Here is a 26,167-nt window from a genome sequence, read left to right on the forward strand (position 1 = left end):
TGCTTCAACCTGAAAAAGAGATGGTTAGAAGGTTCATAAACTGTTAACAACATTAACAGCAGAACTGAACTGTATATCGGTGGAGCGTCTCTAGATTGGAGGATGCTGGAAGGGACCTGAAACAATGTCGCCCGACACCCCATAGCAGAGCAGAAGCTAAACTTCAACAGGAGACTGAGTTTACACAACATTTGCAGAATATTTGGTTTCTGGATGTCTAGCAATGATAAATACATCCTTTGTTATCGCTCTTGAATTTCGGATAGGAAAATACATGGAAAAAACTCAAAACCCCAGAGAACAGAAGCATTAGGTAGAGTTCATCCCTTGCCGATCTCCAGTGCTGTGAATGTAGTGCAGGTTCCTCTACTTGGTCACAATAAATAGATAAATAGAAGGCAGGAAAAGTAAGGTGGCTCAAGTAGCAGTTACAGTCATCTGACCCAAGTGGATGGTGTCTAGGCAGGATACTTTCACTGGCTCACAGAGCAAGCCTTGACCCCTGACTAGAACATCTGGATTGCCTTGGAAGTGAGAGTCTGAGGTTTGCTACTAGACACAAACAACTTTAGTATCTGTATGCCCGATTGTTGATGCTATCTCAGGTGATCAGATAAGATAACAAGCACACACGAAGGATCGTGGACAGTGTTGTCCTCAAGGACAAATGAGGAAATGCGTCCTTAAATCAAGAATATATTTAAAACAGCACTTTAAACAGCAATCAATTAATAAGACAATTCTGAAGTATTTGAGTCGAGGCTTATTTGAAAAGGATCGAGATCACAATTAAGAAAACTTGAAGGTTTATATGGTTTATGAAAACAAAGTGCAATACAGAAGGCAACAATTGAGCGTCTCAAATTGTAAAATAAATGAGTCACAGGGAATTAACAGCATGAGCAAAATCTAGGAAACAGTCTAACACAAGAATATTCAGCAAATTATTAGAAAATCGGGCAGCATCCCTAGAGGCTGGGGAAGAGTCCAAAAAGGTCTCCTGGCGCACTCCTAAAATCTTATCCGTTTATGGACAAATGCATGCCAGTGCTTAATATATTTCATAACAGGATGCAATATAGTTTTTACCTTGGCAGAGGAGGGTGTACTCCGGTAGGTTCCTCAACGCTGTCTGTACTACTTCAAAATCCCGACTTCCAAGACAGTACATATAGGTGGGAAGGAAGTCTGCGGCGATGCTGCAGAAACAAAGCATAAACAACCCTAATGTACATATGAACCTGTTAAGCAAATATGTTTCAGTGCAAATAAATGGATGCCTGCACAACTCCTGAAAAGCCAGTGAATCGCACCAAACTAGTGGCAACTGCTAATCCCAAGCAATCAGTCGTATCCAAGGAACCACAATTCATTTATTTGGCTGCATCCTGACCATCTTAAATGGTCTGAGGCAGAGGCCCTAAATTCTTCCTAATTTGTTGACCTACCTTCAAGGCTAGACTCGCTGAAGAAAATATTCGATTTTTGAATACCTTGATCCTCTTTGACTATCTATACAAGGGAGGGGTGGAGAATTAGGTTATGGAGTATGAACTATGATTCACCTTGCTGGTGGAAAGTTAGTACACAAACGTCTCCAGAGGAACATATTGTGTAAGAAAATCAGTGTCACCAAGCGTTGGTCTGTGGTACCTGGCCACCGGTCTGTTCCCCAGTGGGCAAGAGAAAGGCCTTCCTAGACCAAGTGCTCATCAGAGTGAGCGTGAGGAATCGTTGAATCATTGCACGATTTAGGCCCGTGCCAAAGATCAATGGGGTACCTCATGTACGCCAGTTACTGCCACCTGATTCTGCAGTCTCACCATGTTTTGAAGCCTGTAGTTTTAGGTAGGAACATCATTCCTGCGTACTAATTCATTTTAATTGTCTGCAAAAGACGTAGTGGAAAACTCTAGATCCACATTTGAAGTCGTAGAAAAAAAGGAACTGCCCTCTGCGTGCAGGGCGGCGCTTACATGCAGCTCCATTCCCAGGTAAAAAGGTAGCCTATACGATACCACACATTGACTCCTAGCAGCACACTGGAGCACCACTATAATACGTTTCCAGGTCCTAGCACACGCTTGGGGAATATGGCTAAAGGTGACAAATCTGTGGTAAGAAGTATTGATCAAGCCTCGCCCCAAGACTATAAGACTCCCCTTTATTTCAAAAGATCAGGACAAATCTGAAACACCTGCCATCTCCGAGTTAATCCTCTGGTGCTTTCCAGGGTGTTTTTCATACACACAATTCCATTAACACACCTGAATGCTCCCAAATACAGACAACTACATCCCTTACCTCCCCCCCAAAGTGCTTTGCAAGCGTACTCGGCATCTTGAGCTCTCTACAACAGAGAGAGCTCTGAGAAGAGTTTGACATGAAGAATTAGATACCAGCGAATTAAAATGAACATTGACGCCACATCAGAAACCCATTGTGGGTTGGAAATATCCCCACATAGAAAAACAGTTTTTACACAACTAATAGCCTTGAGAAAGTCGCAGGATGACCTCCAGGTTGCGACGAAACAAGTGTTGGCTGTAGAGAACAATTTGTGAAGACTTGCACATATTAAATTGAACGACAAAGAAGAAAGAAGAACAATTTCTTGTCTATTATTTATGTTTGTACTTATTGAACACATTACGCACCTGTGTTACCTCAAAGATTGATATATACGTGTGCTAAGGAGTGTTATATGTTCTTGAAGGCTGAGGCTTGTCCTGAGGAGTTAGGTGGTTCTCCCCACTGTTTAGCACCGTTAAATAATTGTTTTTTTTAACGATATTGTGTGCGAATACTCTACGTGGCGCCGTTGTACCTAAACTTAATACCACTGTCCGGATTAATTGATTTATAAGCCTCCTCTGTTGTACTGGTGCACTTTAGGTGATGGGGTAAGGGTTGACAGCAGTCAATCAAAAAAATACTTTAAAAATCATTCATTGCTATGAAGGACCCCCTCCCATCAGAAAAGGAAGAAATATTAATTTGCAGCTTCTTAATAGGACAGAGTTTTTATATTGCACTCATGACGCACAAGTTACTACTTGTGTAACAATATATCTGTAAGAGACATTAGTTAGTGATAGATTCCTTACCTTAGAATATCCCCAGGCGTCAGACTGGATACGGAAAGTTTTGCATAGCAGTACCCCTGCGCGTCAGTAGGTGGCACCCTGCGACTCCGCGTCCGTCACTGGCGTTGTTGGCGCCGAGACGACGTCACAGAGGGTACTTAGGCGCCACCCATCCACGCTGACGTCAGTTCTGTACACGACTTTTCGCGCCGAACGCGGAGCCATGCAAGATACTGACCATTGGTGCATAAAACTAGGGCCCTAAAAGGGGATGAGCCTAACCAGAGTAAGTAGTTCGCAGAATGGGGAGGATGGGTGGGGCGGTAAGGAATCTATCACTAACTAATGTCTCTTACAGATATATCGTTACACAAATGGTAACTTGTGCATCTGAAAGAGACACGTTAGTGATAGATTCCTTACCTTAGAATAGATACCCCAGCAATACCAACTCCGGTGGTGGGTCTGCGAACAAAATTACACCAGAAAGTCACGGAGCATGGAACGGCCAAAGAAGCTGGCTCTCCGGACCGGACTGTCAAGGCAACAGTGCTTGGCAAACGTGTGCTGCATGGCTCACGTAGCTGCTTGATTAAATGTCCTGCAAGGGAACGCCGCGTCCCAAGGCAGTAGTGGCTGCAGTTGCCCTGGTCGAATGGGCACGCAACCCAATAGGAGACTCCTTCTTGGCCAAGGAGTAACATGCTTTGATGCACAGAATGACCCACAAGGAGATGGTCCGTTTGTGGACAGCCTGACCTTTTTTGGCGCCTGTGTAGCCAACAAAGAGCTGATCATCCACCCGGAACTGCTGTGTCAGCTGTAGATAGAATGCAAGCGCACGGTTTGGGTCCAGACGGTGGAGCCTCTCCTCTTTCTTTGAAGGATGCGGAGGAGGAAAGAAGGTGGGCAAAGTGATGGTCTGCCCGATGTGGAAGGGCGTGACAACCTTTGGCAGAAAAGAAGGACGGGTCCTTAAAACCACCTTGTCCGGATGAACAGAAAGGAAAGGAGGTTTGGAAGAAAGGGCCTGGAGCTCACTCACTCTTCTGGCAGAGGTGATAGCAATCAGGAAAGCCGTCTTTAGAATGAGAAGACGTAAGGGACAGTTAATGAAGGGGCTCAAAGGGAGCGCATATCAGAAAAGTCAAGACAAGATTCAATTCCCACTAAGGCATTATGAAGGGCAAGGGTGGAAACGTATGGGTAATGCCTTTAATGAAACGGCTAACAACCGGGGACTTAAAAAAGAGAAGGCTGATCTGGAAGCCGTAGAAAGGCAGAGATGGCCGAAAGATAACCTTTGATAGTGCCCAGAGCAGAGCCCTGCTGGGCCAAAGAGAGGGAACAGAAGAACCTCCCGAAGAGGCAGACGGATCGGGGGATCGATGCTCATACTGAGTAGCTCAGGATACCATACTCTTTGAGCCCAGTCCGGAGCCACAAGCATGACTTGGGCTCGTCACGCCTGATCTTCTTCAGCACTCTGGGCAGAAGTGGTATAGGCTTCACTCGAGACGAAAAGCATCTCCGAGCGAGTGCCACCTTGGAAATTCCAACGTGCAGAACTGATGACATTGCACGTTCTCTTCGGTGGTGAATAGATCTAACCAAGGCTCTCCCCAACACAGAAAGAGACCTTGCGCCACGTCCAAGTTCAGACGCCATTCGTGATCCACCATGCACCGGCGGCTGAGTTAGTCCGCCCTGGCGTTCAGAAAACCTGCCAGGTGTTGAACCACCAAGGTAATGCCTTGATGTTTCAGCCATGTCCAGAGGTGCAGAGCCTCCTGACATAGGGTCCACGACCCCACCCGCCCTGTTTTTTGCAATACCACATGGCGGTGGTGTTGTCCTTGAACACCTGCACTACACTTCCCCGGACAGAGGGAAGAAATGCCTTCAGTGCAAGTCGGATCGCCCGCAGCTCCAGAAGGTTGATATGGAGCCGGGAATCCGTCGGAGACCAGAACCCTCTGATCTCCGCCTCTCCCAAGTGGCCGCCCCATCCTAGGAGGGATGCATCCATCACCACTGTGTGCTCCGGTTGGGGAAGGGAGAGGGATCTGCCACTGACCCAATCGCGATTTGTGAGCCACCACTGCAACTGTCGTGCAGCGCCCTCCGAGATCTGGACATGATCGGACTGGTTGCCCTGATGCTGTGCCTACTGGAACTTCAGGTCCCACAGCAGAACCCGCATATGCCATCTGGCATGTGTCACCAGCAGGATGCAGGAGACCATCAGGCCCAGAAGCGGGAGGGTCATCCTGACAAACCCGGGATAGAGGCTGAAAGAGCGGAATCATAGCTTGAATATCCCGGACTCGCTGCTCGGGAGGATATACCCGAAACAGCGTCGAATCCAGAACCGCTCCGATGAAGGGGAGCTTCTGAGAGGGACTCAGGTGCAATTTCGGCACATTGATGGAGAACCCCAGCAAATGCAGGAGGTCGGCCGTAGTATGGAGGTGGGTGACGACAGCCAGTCGTCGAGGTAAGGGAAGACTGACACCCCTGACCTGCGCAGATGGACTGCGACCACCGCCATCACCTTTGTGAACACCCGAGGGGCACTGGTAAGACTGAAGGGGAGCACGGCAAATTTAAAATGCTCCCGGCCTACCGTGAACCGTAGTAAACGCCGATGGGCCGGGCATGTGAAAATAAGCGTCCTGCAAGTCCAACGCTACCATCCAGTCACCAGGGTAGCCAGGACCTGAGCCAGAGTCAGCATCTTGAACTTCTACTTCCGAAGGAAGCGATTGGTGTCCCAGAGGTCCAAGATGGGGCGCAGGCCCCCCTTGTCCTTGTTGGGGATCAGAAAGTAGTGAGAATAACAATCACTCAATACTTCCTGACCGGGAACGCACTCAATGGCCGCCTTGGCCAGGAGGGACGTGTCTTCCTGATGGAGAGGAGCCAAATGATCCCCCGACATGCGGTGGTAACGAGGTGGCATGGCTGGAGGGGAGGACAGAAAGGGGAGTGAGTAACCTTGAAAGATTATCTGCAGCACCCACTTGTCCGATGTAATTTCGCGCCAGTGGTGGAGGTGGTAGCGGACCCTGCCACCCACTGGCGTGGGGTGCTCCCTAAAGCTCTGATTAGGAAGGCTTAGAGGTGGAAGCAGCGGAGGTGGACTGACCCGTGCGATGGTTACCAGACCCGCCCCTGCGGATTCTGCGGCCGTACTGAGGCTGGTTCTGCACAGGCTTGTTGGAGGAGCTTGCTTGGGTGCCCTTGCCCTGGTCACGAAAGAAACAAATACCCGGCGTGGCAGGGTTCTTTGTGGAAAGACCCAAAGACTTGCCCGTGGCCCGAGAGTCTTTAAAGCATTCTAGGGCATTGTCAGCCTTATCCCCAAAGAGGCAGGAGCCATCAAAGGGCATGTCCATGAGCAAGCCCTGGACATTGGGCGAGAACCCAGTTGACCGCAACCAGGTGTGGCGCCGCAACGCCAGTCGTGGAAATTGCCCTGCCCAAAGAATCCGTGGTGTCCAAACCACACCTGATGGCAAACTTAGTTGCATCCTTACCCTCCGCAATCGCTTGGGAAAGGACAGCCTGGACCGCCTAAGAACACTGAGGCAAGACCTGAGCTACAGAATCCCACACTGCATGGGAGTAACAGCCCAATAAGCAGGCGGTGTTAACCGACCGCAGCCCCAAGCTGGCTGAGGAGAACAACCTCTTGCCAAATTGTTTTAGCCTTTTAGAGTCCTTATCCTGTGGAGCCGTGGGAAAGGCATTCTGCGACGTCGAGGCCTGAATGACCAGGCTCTCAGGCGTAGGATGAGTGGTCAAGAAGGCAGGGTTCACCAGGCGATGATGCCTAGCGACGTTTTTTATCCACCGCCGCCCCCGTGGCCTGTCGCAACCAAGTGCCCAAGAGGACTTAAGTGAGGGCCTCATTGAAAGGGAGCAGCGGCTCCAACGATGCAGACGCTGTCTGGAGCACCTCCGTAAGGAGAATGGTTTTAAGGGCCTCTGTAGGGAGGTCGAGATTGAGAGCCTCTGCAGCCCGATGCAGCACCAAGGTGTAGGAAGCACCCTCCTCCATAGTAGGTGGAGGACAGGCAAACCCCGGGTCAGAAGACACATCAAGTTCGCCCGCATCTTCAAGTTCGTCCACCCAATCTTGCTCGGAGTCACACTGCCGGGCAACGGGGGTCCTCGGACCCATCCGAGTCTTCGTCCGGCTCTGGCGTAGAGGGGGCCGGTGTTGGAAACGGCGCAGGCCGGGGCCTAGCTGGAGCTGCATCCCAATTCGGATCCTAGGCCAGAACAAAATGGTCCAGGAAATGGGGCAGGGGTGGGATAAACGGCACCCAGTGCAGCGCCTGGTGCAGATTCAGGGCCGGAGCCAGCAACCCTGTTCCTCGTGGCGCCGGAGCCAGCAGCGCAGGATCCTGTGGCACCGGGAGCCGCCGGGTCAACAGGATCTGGACACGGGACCGCGGGGCCCGAAGGCACGCCAGCGGGAGTCCGGGGCCTAAAAAGGCGGTCCATGGCAGTAAGAAACTCTTGCATCTGTTCGGGAGTCGCCGACGGACCCAGGTATAGCGGGTAGGCTGAGGGACTCCCCAGCTCCAGAGGAACCGCAGGGGCAGAGCCCCGGTTCCCCTCGTCCGCCTCCCGGGAGTGAAGGGTGGGGGGATTGGAGGGGGGGGGTCGGAGACCGAACACGCTTCCTCGACTTCTTTTTATGGCGTCGCTTACCGGAATCTGAAGGCGAAGACTTAGAGTCCGAGGACGACGGCCCCGGTTCCGCGAGCAGTCTCGTGAACGGCCCCTCGACCCGGAGCAGCGGTGAGAGGAGTGCCGGACCTCCAGCAACTTTCGGTGCCGCTCCCGCAAGGCCTTCGGGGCCATGGCCCGACAGTCTCGACAGTCCCGGGAGTCATGATAGGTCTCCAGGCAGTAGAGGCACACATCGTGGGGGCACGCCACCGACATGTTACGGCGGCAAGACCCACAAGACTTAAATCTGGGCATCCAAACGTGCACCAGGAGACAACAGTAGTCAAAAAATGACTCAATGGTAGGTGCTCAATCCGGATCTGCGCTTTCGGCGCGGAAAAAGAAAGAACTTATTTCAGCACGCATGGGTGGCACCTAAGTACCCTCCGTGATGTCGTCTCGGCGCTGATGACGCCAGTGACGGACGTGGAGCCGCAGGTCGCCACCTACTGACGCACAGGGGTACTGCTAATCAAAACTTTCCGGATCCAGTCGGACGCCTGGAGATATTCTAAGGTAAAGAATCTATCACTAACGTGTCTCTTTCAGATAATAGGGATCTGGACTTTTAAGCGAGTTTGTATTTTTTTATAGAGAAAGAGCAAGGAGAGTGAGGCAACCGGACTAACAGTGAATGTCAACGTGCAGGAACATCCACAACAAGAATTCTATGACAGGACTGGTGGCCAAGATTATGCTCTTCCTTCTTCATTTTATTTAACAGTAGCCATATAAAAGTTAAACAACAAAACTTAATTTCCCATAAGCAATAGGGAAAAAAAGAACATTAACCAATAAGGAACCAGAATATCTTTTCATATGCTCCTGTCTGCTCACCCCGCCCCCCCCCCCTCTTTCTTCGCTGCTCCAGGATTGGGACCACAGTCCTCTTTTTTTGCCTCCGTGTTTCATTTGGTGATTTTCTTAAAGTTTGCAGTCCAATGCACATTTTTGATTGTCCTTCGCAGACAGTTGATTTCCCGGCCTCTTAGGGAGAGCAGAGTGAGCGCACAGTGGTCTTCCTGCAGCTGACGTGTGTGTCGTTCCGAGCCTCCACAGACCGAAGAGGACATCAGCACTTCCTGTGCTCGACAGCCGAGCTTCGACTTACCCCTACCCCGACTAGAGTCCATACACCCAGCAGGGTCTGTACTGTTATTTCATAGAGGCGCCCACCTTCCGCTCAGTGAGACACTGACCCAGGTGGCAATCGAAGAGCCCACTAAATATTTAAAAGGACGTGTGGTGTCCTGAGAGGCCCAAAGCCTTCAATATTGCAAGTGACTGTGGCGCTTCGCTACCCCAACATTCTCTGAGTTCCCCATAGCTATTGATTGCCCTCTATACGTGTATACACATGTGTACTCATATTTATCTATTATAGAAATATGAGGACTCATAAGCTGAGGTGGAAGAGATCTCCTACTTCACAGTCATAGATGAGTTCTGTGAGGCAGTAGACACCTCTATTCACAAGGCGGTCTCGGACGTGGTGGCGCCCTTGGAGAAGAAGCTCCTAGCTATGGCGCAAAAGTGCCCACAACCCCTTCCCCGAGAGCAGATCTACCAGAACCTTTGGCCTCCCTACCACCAGGGCTGACTGATGCCAAACAAGCAAGAACCCGTAAAAAACGCCAGCAGACCCTTGGGGTTGACCTGCCCACTTTCTCCAGGTTTATAAAAGGCCTTCCTGGGCCATGGGCCCCCAGCACCCCTATCCTAATGCACTAGAGGGCCTTCATGCACCAGGAACAGACCTGCCCAAATTCCTCCGACTCAAATGAATCTCCCACTGGGTCCGATGAGGAAATCGGACCACGACCGGTCACGGCAACCAACAGCTAACCACCCCCCCATCTGGGTTAGACCCTGCCACAGAGGAGGCCCGCAGCCCAGAATCAGACATGCTTGAGGAACTGATGCACCTTCATTCCTCTGAATAGACACCGTTGATAGAGTAGCCACATATTTGACGGGAAGGCTGAGCAAGCCCCTTGACAAAGAGATACACAACTCCCTGACCTTGCCCCTAATTGGACATCAAGGTGGACATAACACCAGAGATTGACCCCAGAATGGCCACGTTTCTGATGTGGCTATTCTATGGTCAAAGAGGGCCATTGGCCGCTCCTGGTGGACACATGACGGGCCATTGGCAAGAATACTCAACATGGCAGAGGATACCAATGCCTCAGGTGCGCCTCATCTCCCCAGAAGTACTTTCTGGTTGGGCCCAGTGTGCCATTATTTTCCTGGGCAACACCAATTGCGCCATCTCTACTGAGAGGCACAGATTACCGCTGATCAAAATAGACCTGAAGTTGGGGAATCTGGCGATCCCAGACCTGGGTAGGTTGTGGTTGGCAGGTTCTTTGGTGAACCTTTCATCAAGGAGCTCTGCAAGCTTGTCTCGACCTTCAACTCTCTGAACAAAGCCCAGTCCTTAATAAAGTGCATCTTCACCCCTCGAGTTTTCATGGGGCTGGCCGTGGCAGAGGGTGCGGTGCTGTCGCCCTCAGTCTCAAGCCTCCAATAGAGGTCAGACCACCAGGCGGGGTCAATGGCAGGATGCCTCCCGTTCAGGGCTTTCTACCCCACCAAGGAGTACACTCAACACAGAAGATCTCTAGGTGATTCCAAGGAGGAAGTCCTTCAGCCAAGATACATGGTGTGTGTTGTTTCACACACAGGCGTTTTGAGAGGGGAGGTCTGGAACATTTCGTACACCTTTGGAAAACTTTCACGTCCGACACCTTCAGGGTTTCCATATAGAATTCTATGGGTCCCCCTTCCAACCTCAACCCCTATACTTCTCAGAGACAGAATCCGCCCATATCCAGTTAGAGATCCAGGAATTCCTTTCCAAGGTAGCCATCTCCCCATCCACGCCCCACCTCTGGGGCATCTTCAGCAATTTAATTTCAGAAGTTTCCTGACAAGGGGATGCTCCCCCACTGGAAGGCCTCCCACATGGGCATCACCCGAAGAGATTCCTGACCAAAAGGTGTTGACCGATCTATAGGCCATCCTGTCTGCCGCCAATGAGGCCAGGAAGTTCGGGATATTGACAACATCCGTGCCCACGGGACCCAGGTCCCACTGCTGACACCAAACCAACCATCGAGGCCAAGCCAATCAGTAGAGTTTGATCGTAAACGTTCCCCCAGGTTCAAGAGAGGTCTGCAGCTTTTTTTGAAACATCCCAAGACATGCAAGAGACTAGCATCAACACAAAAATGTTCGGAGCCCATTCTATCAGAGGGGCTATGGTGTCAAAAGCCTTCACTCTTGGAGCACGCTTGGAGGATATTCTGAACGCAGTGGACTGGTCCTCAGATTCGACCTCCAAAAGGTTCTACTTCAAACCGGTTCCTTCCATTGCGCTCTAGTGGTAGATAGGTTTTAAACTAGCATAGTCCACGCCTCCGGTCCAGACATAGAATGAACAATTTCCTAGCTTCCATAACAGTAAGTTTCAATTCTATTAAGGACATGGAGGCAAGAATTAGCCCTCCCATTGCTCTCGGAACGCCAGGATCAAGGATACATTTATTTTTGAGTAAGTACTATACTATACAATATGTTTGCAATTTGACAGGAGTACATGCCCTAGTTGGGGGGTTGTCTGTACCTTCCAATGCACTTTCCAAATACTGGTTGGATTGTTTGTTCGCCTATGAGGTACACCTATGAATAAAAAATCTGATCCTTTGGTGCAGGAAGAGCGAGGGGGAAGCGAGCAGTCAGGAGTTTATGAAGGGATATCTTTGCTCCTGATTGGTTAATGGACTTCAACCTTTCCCTATGGCTTACAGGACATTAAGTTTTATTCTTTTAACTTTGATATGGGTGTTGTTAAATAAAATTAACAAAGAAGGGCATAATCCTTGACTCTGTTTCCTTTAATAGAATTGAAACTTTCCGCTACGAAGCTAGGACATTTTTAATTCATGGATAAGGAAGTATGCGCATGATAATAATAAAAGAGGAGTCAACTCAGTGTGTCAGACTGAAGACTCCCTAAATCTACCTAAAGGGGAAATGTTTTCATTTTTATAAAAGTACTCTTTATACACTGATCAGAACAGTGGCATGCTTCACAGATACACAATATATCGGGGCATGCTTATGACCTCAATCCTCGAGGGAGTATCAAGTATATTGAGAGGGACCTTGAAAGAGTAAAATTGTCTACACAGAGCCCTAGATTTGCATTTTAATATGTGTCAGTGTGGCAAGATTAGAAACTAAAAGTGATGCCTTTGAGGTTGTTTTATTCAAGCATCTATTGCGGTCCACATGTTTCAGCCATCTTTTCGGCCAGCTTATGGTCATACGGCTTTCCTCAGGACAAAAATAGGTCCATAGACCTTCCATAATTTTGTGCGTGTCAAGCACACTTTGCTCAGTCTCACTCACTCCAACACATTCATATAAACAGATCTGGGAGGACTGCTCCGTATTGTGATCAGTATCGGTTTTTGCCCCTTAGGGTGCTGGTGGCCTGGGGGAAGGGAGGATGGGGGGGGGGGGGGGGGGGGGGGAGGTTAGAGGGATTGCGCCTTCAGAGCCACCTAGTTCTCATCTCCAGTCCTTGAATGGAGCACATCCAAAATTTCATAATGGCACTGGTGAGTGGAAAGCGTTCTTATAGATAAAAGAAGTGAGGCATGTACATTCAAATTAACATTACAGAGAATGGACGCGGCGGCAGGGGGAGAATCAGGTACGTGTGGTAAGGTCTCCTGTGACCGACGGTAGAAAATCAGGGAACCTGTGGTTAAAAGTCTATTTCCTCACGACAGAAGAATGGTGCACTGTGACAGAACGAAAGTAATGGTTAAATTATAGACCACTGATAAAGGAAGAGGGAATTACAACGGTCATGCATGCTCTCACAGAACACAGGGAATGCGTTGAATCTATTCATTTAGCAATTGAGGAAGCATATGTGTATACATGACCGTAGTGATAAGGCACGCAAACTGGGAATCGCAGTTAAAAAAGGAAAGAAATAAGATGACAGTCCTGGGTAGCTGCCAGTATAAAAGTAAATACTTGTGTCAAACCAATCACCATTTTGGAGACCTATGCAACTTCCATCCTTCCTACTCAATAGACCCAATTTTGTCTCACCTGGGATTGTTCTGTATTGAGCGAAGTGCCAGACTGAATGCCAAATTCCTACAGGACTCTTCTGCAGAACTCATTAATCTCTGGAGATCAGTCTGTTTGGATACAAAGATACACTATCAGATACCTAAAATAAGAGCCAAATAAGTTTGGCACTACATACATAGCATATATATGCAAGGTGTGGAAAGTGGAAATGAGTAACGAATGCAAAGAGAACACTGTAATTTTCCAAAGTTAAATAATACAGGCTTGTGAATCAAATTCTCAAACTCCAAGGTATTTTGTACATTCAGACACAATCAGAAGCAGGGTAGAATATGGCTGTGTCTCCTAGCAGCCTCTTTGGCATCCAATGGCGAGCAGGTGCTCCTGGGCAACTAGAGCAGCAGAACAGCCTGCTTCTGTCTTCCTTTCAAACCAGCAGTGATCCGAGGACTGTGTGCCTGGGGTTCTACCTTCATGACATCTTCTTGTTTGTGGGAGGGGAGGACTCATTAGCCCATTAGGCAGTAGTTCCTACAAGGCAACGCTTTCCATTCTACCTCATTTGCTGGGAGTTTTGCCACCAAACAATCGCATGATACACTTCTCTACTCAAATCCAATACCTCGGGACCCTTCTTCTCAGGGACAGAGCTCTGAGCTCAACGCAGGGGTCTATCCAGCACAATGAGCCACGCCTTCTGTGATTAGCTTGTGCAACATTGTTTCCACCTCTTGAGGAGATGCAAGCCTGTTTGCCTAAACTAGAGTGGGCAGGGGCAGGTGTGATCACCATCTGCTTCACTGTGGCGATAGCCGCTGGAGGCAGGTGCATCTGTAGCCACACACCCGGTAGTCATCCTGCTGGAGGTGGTCCCATATCCTCCCACCAGCAATTCTCTTAGTTTCCTGTTCACACTTCCTAGCAAGCGGCCAGTATGCCGTCTCTAGTGACAAATGCAGCAGATAGACAGGAAAGGCTAACAGAGGTAACAAAGGCAACAAAGTGGTGACTTCTAAAGTCACCATTCTATTAAAAGGTACCTTAAATCCGACCTCTGGAATGAGCTGGGCTTAATGTAACGATTAATTTGATACCCTGGAGTAAAATCCTCAGCAGTCCAAAGTGGAAGCAAGCAATTAGCGCTGTGGCTAGTGAAACTCCATGTTAACCAATGGGAGCATCTGCCTTGCTACAGTGAAAACTGCAATTTCGGGTATTCGCTGTCCAGTCATTTTAAATACAAAATAAACATGTCTTCCTTTCAATATTAAGCACCCTGTCTGGTGGGCTACCAAGGACTTTCCTAGGGATTATTTGTTAATATTAAAATGAAGGTTTTGACCTGGCAAATTTACTTTGTCATGGCCAGCTTTTACGCTGCTGGACTAGGCTGCAATGGCAGGCATATAGTCACATTTTCTCCTCATCACTGCAGTGGCGGCAAAATTAAAGTGTTTCAGTCCACTAGTGACATTTAACTTACTAGCAATAGATATCTCTGGTATCATATACTAAGAGTTTATAGGTAAGTTAAATAAACAAATTAGGTATTAGCCAATTGCACACATACCTTGGGGGTCAGAGCACATGGGTCTCGACAGCAGAGCCCTGTGTATTACAAAGCCACAAAAACCAGCAGTATCAGTCCAAAAATGTGGTGGAGCTGTGGGGTGATCATACACAATGAGGTCCTTTCCTCCTGGTATGATGTGTAGATGCTCAGAGAGAATATACATTTTCAACTTCACATCCTTTTGTTTATTGTTTTAATCTTAATAACATTGGCATTACAGCAACTTTGAATGTGAATATTCCATGGTAGATGTGCAGATGAAAAGGTGCACGTCCTCCATGCACATGTGCATATGTCACTACATATGTTGTGACACACAGAGCTGAATAATGTTTACGGCACAATTTTATATGTGATGTTTTGAAACAGTGCCCATGAAGAGTAAATATGTGTTTGGCCAGTGACATACTCTGCCTACTACTTTGCTAAAGACCAATCGTGTTCTCGTTTACACTTTTCTACTTCTTTTAAAAGGCAACTGTCCTTGCAGGAGGTATGCTTCTTCCAGGGAGTGGAGGGCAAACATGTCTCACAACAATATTATTTAGGTAGTATGCAGTCTGCATTAGGCCCTGCTTTCATGGCCCCCTGATTGGGTGACGTCACTGTTTTCTCCCCTGCAAAATATTCAACAATATGACTTACAGTGCCTGCTCTAAAGTCATCTCTTCATGCTTTTTTGGCCAATGGGTAAGGTCACCATCAATTAGTCATTGCATACTCTGTTACCCAAAGAATCACTTGATTGAGGGAAATCATGGCTAATTTCTTCAGTCACAAAGTATATACTGCCAAGCAAAGTCGTCTAGGAGGAGACTTCCCTTCTAAGAGCCAGAGGGGTCCTTTTTACTGTAGGGTAATGTGCTCTTATCACTAACTGTATATGTACAAAGGTAAAAGATTGTAGTTCACTGATTGGCATGTAGATATGAAGAATCATACTTGTGGATCGAAGTAAGGCTACAGCAGAGGAATATATTAGATTGCACTGGGATCTGCCAGACCTAGGCACTTATACTGCCTGTGGGACCATCCTGCTGGTTTATTATGACTCAGTGTGAATATAATTTTTTCAAAAATATGCTGTCTGAAGTGAAGAACTAAAAGTCACTAAAACACCAACTTCATGTCTTCATCCTCCCCCTTTCACAATGGCCTTTATCACTAAAGACATAAAAGCTCTAGCGTCATAGCCAGCTGGATGGCAGTGAACGGCGTTTGTGTGGTATCATTAAAGGTATGAGGATACATAAATAAATAAGGGAAGTGTTACTTAGCCTGCAACTATGTGTTTGAAGGTTGTAGTCCTGTAAATTCACATGCTCTGCACGCTACTGCCACCTAATGTTGGGAAGGAAGCACCAAGTTGTGTTGCTTTAAAGTATAAGCTTCAATATCAAGGTGTCTCGTGATCTTTCCGAGTAACCCACAATGCACAAGGACAAATACTCCACCTCTGACTTGGAGCTTGGGTTTCCTACGTGGGGTTTGGTAAATGCAACAAAAACTGTTCGGTTGGGAGAACGGATTTGGTAGGGTCAATGTAATACATTAGAGCCCTCTTTACACGTTTGTGTGCAATGCTTTTTCCGCCATTGTTTGAGAGTGTGGAAATAATTAAGTCAACTGTTTGATTGACAAGGAATAGGGAGACAACCTTTGATGGGAAAATCAGTTCCATCCTCAGCATGCAGCTTACTAACCCTGCACAATTCCTTATTACAGGTTGGAACACAGTGACAAACCCTATTTTTAGTATACCGACCTAGGAGCAGAATAAAATTGTTGAGGCCCACTAGTACGGTATTTTTAATTCACTCACACCCACTCCACTACACTTTTTGCACCACACATAGTCCTTCACAAAAAAAGTTCTCCTACGTAGTTCGTCAGTCGCAGCACGCCCCTTTTCGTAGAGAACTGGGATGGCCCCAATGATGAAGCATGTCACCATGGGGCAACCCCGGTGAGTGAGGGGACACTAGAAAGAAATTTTTCTTTCTTTTGGTTTCACTGATCAAATTGATTAGCAACCACTACATAAACTAGGTCTTGGAGCCCAACATTTTGGGGGCTCTCATTTTCTCCTGCTTAACAAGCCCATAATGTCACTGTCCATCCCTGGCAGATGCTCTGCTAGGAGCAACATGTGAAGCCATTTGGCCCAATACCATACTGACTGCAACAGTGCCAACAGCTGAGCAAAGTGAGTGCCTCCTTTTTTTGGATGATACCAATCAAAGATGTGTTATCTATTCTTACTAGAACTGTCTTGATGCATGTAAAATACTGTAAGTCCTAAGTGTACTACAGTCAACTCTACAAAATTGATATGAATGTTCTGCTGTTGCTGCAATCATACCCTGAACAGTCAAATCAATCATTACTAGCCCTTTGGCTAGTAATGATTGAAGCATCTGTGGTGATGGTCAAGTGCGCTTGTGGGATGGCATACGATCTGTCCTGTAACATTCTTATAGTTCCACTGTAAGAAAATGCCCCTTTTTGACATGGTCACTCACACTTTTTGCCTTATATTTGATGCACTTTTAACAGAAGTGCATTCTGTTCCTGCTATCCAGGTCCACAGTCCACATTTCTTTCACTCTTGTTCCTCTAATCGGCAATAACATTAGCACCCCCTGTAAGTCCTTAGTAAATAGTACCCCTTGTAGCAAGGGCAGGGAGGCTAAACAGGGACCCTAAAGGCTGCAGCAGGTATTGTGCCACCCTAAGGAACCCCTCACCACACTCATGCAAGCTGCCATCGCAGATGCATCACATGGTGCAGAGAAAAGTGAAGACATGACATGGCACACTTTCTGTGTGCCATTCCTGCAGACACAGCATGTAATATACTTAAGCTAAACGGCAAAAAAACTGAGGTTCATATTTTGGGTAAAAATAAAAATCTTTGGGGCCCCCAGCATTGGCCGTGTGAAATGGGTGCTCTTCCTCAGCCCACTGATTATGTCCGTAATTTGGGAGTCCTCATTGATAACAAACTATCTATGAAGCAGCAGGCATTAAAGGTGGCAGCCACCTGTTTCACAATTTTTAAATGGTTGAAAAAAATTATTTGGATGCTTCCGGTCTCCACTCAGAAAACCGTAGTCCAGGCGCTTGTGACATCTAGAATAGACTACGGAAACATCCTTTATTTGGGAACAAATAAGAATGTTACACAGAAATTACAGGTGGTACGAAACTCTGCTGCCAGGCTGCTCTGCCAGCTCTCTAAAACTTCTTCCACCTCCAGTGCTTTGCGAAATCTTCATTGGCTTAAGTTTGAAAACCATGTTAAGTTTAAGGCCCTGAGTTATATGCATAAAATCAAAGTTGGCTCTGCTCCTAAAAATTTGCAAACTCTAGTTCACCCTTACCAACCTCTTCGCTTACTTCGTTCGACCACTCAGGGAAAATTCTTGGTGCCCAGGATTAAACTCACAAGAATGGGAGGTCGTTCATTTGCCTGCCTTGGTCCATCTACGTGGAATTCTCTGCCCATTGCACTCCGCAATGAAACTTGTTGCATGAATTTTCGCAAACTTTTAAAAACGTGGTTATTTAACCAATAATTCACTTTGTACTGCATTTCTTGTTTCTTTTTATTCTTTTTGTCTTCTGTCAGGTTTAGCGCTGGGAAACCCTTGTTGGGAAGCTGTGCGCTGTATAAAACTAATATAACATAACATAACATAAAACGTTTAAGTAGTCACCCCTACAGCAGGCCTTACAGCCCCAAGGCAGGGTAAATGATATTACATGTGAGGACATATCTGCATGAGGAGATATGCCCCTGTGATGCTCATGTCGGTCCTTGGACATTGCAATTGAGTAGGGAAGCTATCTTGAGTATATGTACTGCGCACTGGTGATTAGGAGTTACCCAGCTACATGATGGTTTCACTGAAACTCAACTTGTATTAATAGGCCCACACTGATTCCAGTGATGGATTTAATAGTACATACACACAGCGGGCACCTTAGAAATCCTACCAACCTCTCATGTACCGGCTCACTTGTGTAGACCAGCTTGCCACCACAGACAGATTTCTAACCTCCTGCCGTTGAGAGCCCACACTCTCTGAGGGCAGAAACAATACTTGCTCCGGCCAGAGGTGTTCTCACCTTCTCCAAGCAAGATGGCTAAATAATCAGCCTATCAAGGCAGGAGGCTTCAAAGGCCTCTGCTGCCTTTGATGTGCATCCCGCCTTCCCGCCAGACTTGGGAGATGCCACTCCCTGCCCGGAGGCCAATTTGGCACCTGGACAGGCCGGAAAAATAGCTAGTCAGGAGGCGTGTTCTCAATCAGGCTAGGTTCCACCCCTAAGGTGGGCTATCTGATGTGAACACAAAAACTAGAATTCCACCATCTTGTTTTTTGGCGCAATTAGGCTCACTGGGTCAAGGTTTTGCCCACTTCCCACAGAAAGTGCTCATATAGAGGGTGCAGTCACCCTAAAGGTAAGTAGCACATTGGCTACTACTTGTCACTCCTCTTAATGCCCCTACATTGAGTACTTAGAGGCACCTTTGATGCCAGGAACTTAGATTTGATGGATCCAGAAGAAGAGGACAAAGAAGAGTCGCCAGGAAGCTAGAACTTAAGACTGCTGTGAACGTTTGGCGCCAAACCCTATCTATCTGCACCAGCATCGAGCTATGACCAAGTGACTCATCCTGCAGCTGAGTATGTGACAAGAACCCAGGTAGACTGCCAGCCTTTCGCAAATTGCAAGCAATCTCCATTGCAGTGGAGGAGCTACTCCCCTGCAGTCCGGAGGCACAGAAGAAGCAGAGCCCGGTTTACTGTGTTGCCACTCCCCGGCTAGCCCAACACAGCAGCCCCGGAGAATAGGTACCTGTGCTCCTGAAGGGCAGATGTGTCCCTCCACCGAGTGAGTACACACCAGGATCGACCTGAGCCACACAGCACTAATACCTTGGGTATCAGACACCTTTCAGCAAACAGGGCTTGTTTAAGTTCAAGGGGACTCTAATAGCACTGGGACCGAGCAGTTGTCGAGGGACGTCAGCACCGTAGAGACCCACTTCCAGAGTGGCCCATCTGTCCTGATTTATGCCCCCTCAACTGGCGAGACGGACAGCCGCTAGGGCCTTGGATGCAGAGAGCCCAGCCAACCTATCTACTCAGCACTCACATGTCCCATCCCAGGTAGCCAAACACCAGCTGCCCCCCCTTGCTCTCAGGACCCTTGGGACCACAGTCCCTGTTGTGAGTTCCCGTACTTGTCCCCAAGTCCCTCTCTGCAGCCTGTTTCTAGGTGCCCCCCCTTCTTTCTACCGGCATAGCGTGCAAAGTTACCAATCCAGCCAGGACCTCTGCACGCGGATGCCCCAGGGTAGGTAACGAGTAACTGCTGGTGGTACTTTGTACCTTTGCCCCCTACGACCCTAAGTCCAGAAGGAGACCCCAGAAACCCACTGTAAATAACTATACAACATATGCCTTTTTTCCGATAGGAAAGTATTGCTGCGTAAAGAAGCATTTAAGTGAACATTTTACTTATCTTTAAAAATCGATATTTAAAAAAAGTACTTACTTGACAACGAAGTTCTTCGCATCAAACTTTAAATACAAAAATATGAAATTTTTCTAAAGTGGTCTCAGATTTATTCTTGAGTGTGTCTCTCATTTAATTAGCTCTGTGAGTACAACCAATGCTTAGCACTACCACAAAAGAGGGCATTTAGTGTTATCATTTCTGCCTCTGTGAACCAATCAGGGTTGCCTGGACTCTCTGCAGAGCATACCTCGTTTTGGTACACTATACAGTGATCTAGCTTCCTACATCCACCATTTGAGATTGTGCTGGACCCTCGGCTCTAAAGCTGTGCTGAACACTGGGCTCTACAAATATTAGATCTTCCTATTGACCCATCACTTGTGACAATTGCCTGGATAGTCACTCCTGTAATGGACATGCGCAGTCGAGAGTGCAACACTAAAGCAATGCACAAAGCCTTCATCCCTAACAATTTAATGATTGTTCTTTCTGTTAGAGGTCGTGATGTCTGATAAAGAGGGCGTAGCCTCTGAAATGCCAAAACTCTATCCTCGTTGGCATAAGCTTTGCCTGTTACTATGTTTAACATCAGTACCTCAAAATGTTGCATCTGATCCACTGGATAACATATAGTTTGTTCATTCGCTTGAGATCGAGGATAGGTGAGAAATTCTTTAATAGCTTGCTGACTGCTGAAAGTTTACATTCTTGTAACAGTTGAAGGTTGCTTATACAGTATTCCATGACTTGAGATCCTGTGTATCCTCTTTGTTTTGGTTTTGTCACAATGTTCATTGAAACCACATGTATGAAAATATATGAATTTATTTATTTATTTTATTTATGACTTCTGTCCTTGTTTACATAGCTTACACGCTCACAACGTGCTAGAGAATTCCCTTACTGGCCAGCTACGTGATTCACAAACTCACTTTCAAACTAAGACTACTATGTGCCCAGATTTTCTTTAACGGCAAGAAATGGCCTACATCACCTGTTCTTGATTTTACCTGGACGTATATAAAACATTAAAAAAAGGTGAAGGCTAAGATTGGCAGTATGACCAAATAATTATCTTGGAAGTCACTCTTTGGGGAGTATTTTCTGTTCTTTTCGTCAAGTCCAGCACCCATCCAGGGTGCAGCAGTAAACCTTTGACTGGTTGAAGAATGTTGCATACTCACAGCAAAGAAGGTGAGAATCTCGGGTCTACGTTTAGACATTTCATCGATATCACCCAGAATCTGTAAGATGTCTGAGAAAGAAACAAGGAAACACTGAATTATTTAAGCAGGTGAGGCCACAATTGCAAAAGAATATTTATGTTCAAAATGAAACCCCCTCAGAATCCAAACCTTGGTTCTACCCAGCCCCACTCAAACCATTGTCTTCAAACATATACTCAACACCTTAGAGGCTGGAAAGACAGGGAAACAAGGTACATTGTGAATAAAGAAGGTAGAGGGATCCATAGATAACCAGTTCAATCCTTCGGCGAATGGTCATGCCACAGGCATGCTGTGATATCTGCTACTTCTCTGTGCATTTTTTTGGTCTATGCTCGTTGGCTCAGCATCCAATTGACCTCTCCTCAGTCTAATCTCTACATACACTTCTCTTTTAGTTTAAAATAGGACATATTTTAACTTTAGTAGGCCCAGTCCAACAACAACCATAAAACACACAGGAGAGAACAGACATAATGGAAACATCGAACAGCAGTATAAACAAAATCAAAGATATTTACAACAGTTTAATTACTTTAAAGTGTAAGATAATGGTTTTCAGATCTGCCTTAAAGACACCAAATGTAAAATGAGCTCACTGTAATCCCACCAACTGTATTCATAAAATTGATCTCACAACAGCCAAACTCCTTCCTCATGCTTGGTACCTGAATATATAAGAGTATCACACACAATGAGAGGCGTGGGTGTGTGAAAGAGGGGAGGGCGGGAGAGAAGTGTCCCTCTGAATCCACACAGCTTGCAGAGGCAGTGGATGAGACTTATCACCCACTATGTCAAACAAGCCTAGGCGAAAGCTCTTGAGGGGGCTGCTTTTCACTTTCTTATCAGCAAAACCAATTGAGTACATTTAGCAGCCTCTTCCAATCCGAGACAAACCTCAGCACTTATTGTGTCTTCTGCTTCTTTTAAGAATGAAATCTGTCTTACTCAGGCAGTAGATGTCTGAGCTGCCAGAGGGTGAGCAGTAGTCTTCACCTTGTACTCTCCACCACATACATATAGTACATGCCTACGAAAATCTGCAAGGCATCATTCTGTACTGATGAACTAAACAAACAGTCCAAGTAGCGGACTAATTCACAGAACCTATATGAATGTCAGCAGCCCTACATGCCAAGAACAGATGCATACTGGTAAGTAGCATTTGCAGTTCGAGGCATGTGGGCTGCTGAATTCATATCTGTGCATAGAATACATAGCAGTCCCTCCATTAGCGGCGGCCGCCCGTGCCAGCTGCAGCCGTCTGAAAAAGCGTTTTGAGAACAGCCTGGCCAACAGCTGCCTGTTGTTTAGAGTGCACATCTACACAGTAATGCTTTGTGAAAGTATGTGTGGTTGACCATGTAGCTGCTCTACAAATATCTTCTAAGGGAATGTTACCTAGGAAAGCCATAGAGGCCCCCAACTTTCTAGTGGAGTGGGCTCTTGGTGGAATTGTGAGAGTGCGTTTAGCTTTAGCGTAACAGATCTGAATGCATTTCACTATCCACCTAGCGATCCCAGCTTTGGAGATACCGTTTCCCTTGTGGTGTGTGGCAAAAGCAACGAAAAGCTGCTTTGTTTTGCGAAAATCTTTTGTCCTGTCTACATAGTACATCAAGGCTCTCTTAACGTCAAGGGTGTGGAGCATCCGCTCCGCCAGCGTCTCTGGGTTCTGGAAAAACACTGGCAACTCAATTGTCTGGTTCATATGGAATTGAGATACCACCTTGGGTAAGAATTTAGGGTTAGTGCGGAGCACAACCCTGTTAGCGTGTACCTGGAAGAAAGGTTCTTGGATGGTGAGCGCCTGCAGCTCGCTAACCCTCCGTAGCGATGTGATTGCTACTAAGAACGCAACCTTCCAAGTTAGGAACTGAAGCTCACAAGAGTGCAGTGGCTCGAAGGGAGGACCCATCAGTCTGGTAAGAACCACATTGAGGTTCCATTCTGGAGCTGGTGGTGTCCTTGGTGGAATGACTCTCTTGAGTCCTTCCAAAAAAGCCTTGATCGCAGGGACCTTAAAGAGCGACAGATGTTGCCTATTCTGGAGGTATGCCGCCATAGCAGACAGGTGAATGCGGATGGAAGAGTACGCCAAATTGCATTGATACAGGTGGAACAGGTAACAAATGATGTTTTGAATGGAAGCATCTAGCGGGTCAATATTGTGGTTAACACAGTAGATGACAAACCTGTTCCATTTAGCCGCATAGCAAGCTCTAGTAGTGGGCTTCCTTGCCTCTCGAATGATGTCCATGCAATCGGGAGGAAGATTGAGGTAGCCAAACTCTAGGACTTCAGGAGCCAGATCGCCAGGTTGAGCTGTTGCGGATCTGGGTGCTGAATGTCGCCATGGCTCTGCGTCAGAAGGCTGGGGGCGAGATGAAGCCTCTGATGCGGTACCACGGAGAGTTCCAGAAACGTGGTGTACCATGGTTGGCGAGCCCATGTTGGAGCAACCAGGATGAGAGTCATCGAGTGCTGCCTGAGTTTGCGTGCCACCAGCGGTATCAGAGGTGCTGGGGGAAAAGCGTACGCAAATCTGCCTGACCAGTTCATCCACATCGCATTGCCCTGTGATTGCGGGTGTGGGAACCTGGCGGCGAAGCTTTGGCATTTTGCGTTCTCTTTCGTGGCGAACAGGTCTATCTCTGGATGACCCCACTTTTGGAAGTACGGTTGGAGTACTGATGGATGTATCTCCCACTCGTGCATCTGATGGCTGTGCCTGCTGAGCAGATCCGCCATCTGATTGTCCTTGCCCGGGAGATGCTCTGCCATGAGGAAGATGTTCCTCTGAATGGCCCACTTCCACATGCTCTGAGCCAGATGAGACAGCTGTGGAGAGTGTGTGCCTCCCTGCTTCTGGATGTAGTACATGGCCGTCATGTTGTCCGTCCGGATCAACACGACCTTGTTGCACAGATGTACTTTGAACGCCTTTAAGGCCATGAAGACTGCCATCAGTTCCAACACATTGATGTGCATCTTCCTTTGCTGTAGTGTCCATAGTCCCTGCACCGTGTACTGGAGTACATGCGCTCCCCATCCCTGGAGAGAGGCGTCCGTTGTCAGGACAATCTGTGGCACAGGCTCCTGGAATGGTCGGCCCATGCAAAGGTTTTGTGGATTCCACCAATGCAGAGAGTCGTATGCCCGACCGCTCACCAACACTAGGTCTGTCAGTTGCCCATGAGCCAGAGTCCACTGACGTGCAAGGCACTCCTGAAGCGGACGCATATGTAGTCTCGCGTGCGGGACGATGGAGATGCAGGAGGCCATCATGCCTATCAACTGCATGAACACCTTCGCTGGAAGCGAGTGTTGAGGTCTGAACCGTTGGATCAGCGCCTGAATACTGGCGATTCTCACTGAATTTGGCTGCGCAGTGGCTGCCAGAGTGTTGATAGTCGCGCCCAGATACTGTCGCACGTGGGCTGGCTGGAGATGGGACTTGGGGTAGTTCAGAGAGAATCCCAGATCGTGCAGGAGATGAATGGTGCGTGACACATGGTCGACGCACAGTTGTTCTGTCTTTGCTTGAATGAGCCAGTCGTCCAGGTAGGGGTAGACATGGACGTTCTGGCGCCGGAGATGCGCCGCCACGGTCGCCAGGCACTTTGTAAATACCCTCGGCGCCGTGGTGACCCCGAACGGCAGAACCCTGAACTGGTAATGCTGGTCTTGAATCGTGAACCTGAGATACTTCCTGTGGGAAGGATGCAGTGGGATATGAAAATATGCATCTTTCAGATCCAGCGTAGCCAGGAAGTCCCCCTGCTGAAGCAGAGGGAGTACTTGCTGTAACGTGAGCATATGGAAGTTCTCCGAGAGAATGTACCAGTTGAGGGGCCTGAGGTCCAGGATGGGCCTGAGGGATCCATCCTTTTTGGGAATTAGAAAATACAGGGAGTAAACCCCTGTTCCCCTTTCCTGCAACGGAACGGGCTCTATTGCCCCTTTTTGCAGCATGACCAGGACTTCCTGCTGCAACAAGGTCAAGTGCTCGCCGGACATAGGACGGCTTCTTGGGGGTATGTTTGGTGGAATGGAAGTAAGTTCCAGACAGTAACCGTACTGGATAAGAGACTTGACCCACCTGTCCGTGGTGATGGATTTCCACGCGGGCAGGAACTGCTGGAGTCTCCCCCGACCGGTGTTGTATGGTCGGGGGGCAGTGACAAGACGTCACTGTTTGTTGGCGGTGGTGGACCTGGAGCTGTTGTTTCCACGTCCCCGGCCCTTGATGTTATTGCCTCTGTAGCCACCTCTATCCTTGTTGTTGTATGAGGGTTGGGTGTTACTTTTGTAATACTGGGTGGATTGCGATGCCTGACCCCTTGAGGTGCCTCTGGAATTGGAGCGACGAAAGGAACCGCTCCGAAACTGCTGAGACTGGAGGGCCCCCATAGACTTGGCAGTGTCCGTATCTTTCTTCATCTTTTCCAGCGTCGCATCCACCTCAGGGCCAAATAGGTGGTCAGGATTAACAGTTTGGTTCAGTATTGTCGTTTGAATATCGGGCTTGAACCCTGAAATTCTCAGCCAAGCATGCCGTCTAAGCAACACACTAGTGTTGATTACCCTGGAGGCCGTATCAGCCACATCCAGCGCACATTTAATGGATGCATTTGTGATGAGCTTGCCTTCCTGAATAAGCATTTCTCCTGCCTCCTTGTACTGGTCAGGCAGGTGTTGCAGCAGTGTTTCTAAGGTGTCATAATGAGCCCTATCATAGCGTGCAAGTAGGGCCTGTGTGTTTGAGATTCTCCAAATGTTTGCTGCCTGTGCAGCAATTCGTTTCCCAGAGGCCTCGAAGATCTTGGACTCTTTGTCTGGGGGAGGAGCGTCACCAGTGGTCTGCGAGTTCGCCCTCTTCC

At 47.8% G+C, this 26,167-nt stretch overlaps 1 protein-coding gene across 2 annotated transcripts in view; it reads right to left on the reverse strand.

Moving 5' to 3' along the window:
- INTS1 (integrator complex subunit 1) overlaps positions 1–26,167 on the reverse strand; it is a 536,581-nt gene that overhangs the window by 44,246 nt on the left and 466,168 nt on the right. For both annotated transcript variants that reach the window (XM_086940596.1, XM_086940597.1), the window contains exons 45-47: positions 21,240–21,310; positions 12,966–13,057; positions 1,090–1,199 (exon numbers count right to left, since the gene is read on the reverse strand). In XM_086940596.1, the coding sequence (XP_086796722.1) occupies positions 1,090–1,199; positions 12,966–13,057; positions 21,240–21,310 (273 nt within the window). The remainder of the gene's footprint in view (positions 1–1,089; positions 1,200–12,965; positions 13,058–21,239; positions 21,311–26,167) is intronic.

The sequence above is a fragment of the Lissotriton vulgaris genome, chromosome 10 (assembly GCF_964263255.1).
Source record: "Lissotriton vulgaris chromosome 10, aLisVul1.2, whole genome shotgun sequence".
NCBI classification, from domain to species: Eukaryota; Metazoa; Chordata; class Amphibia; order Caudata; family Salamandridae; genus Lissotriton; species Lissotriton vulgaris.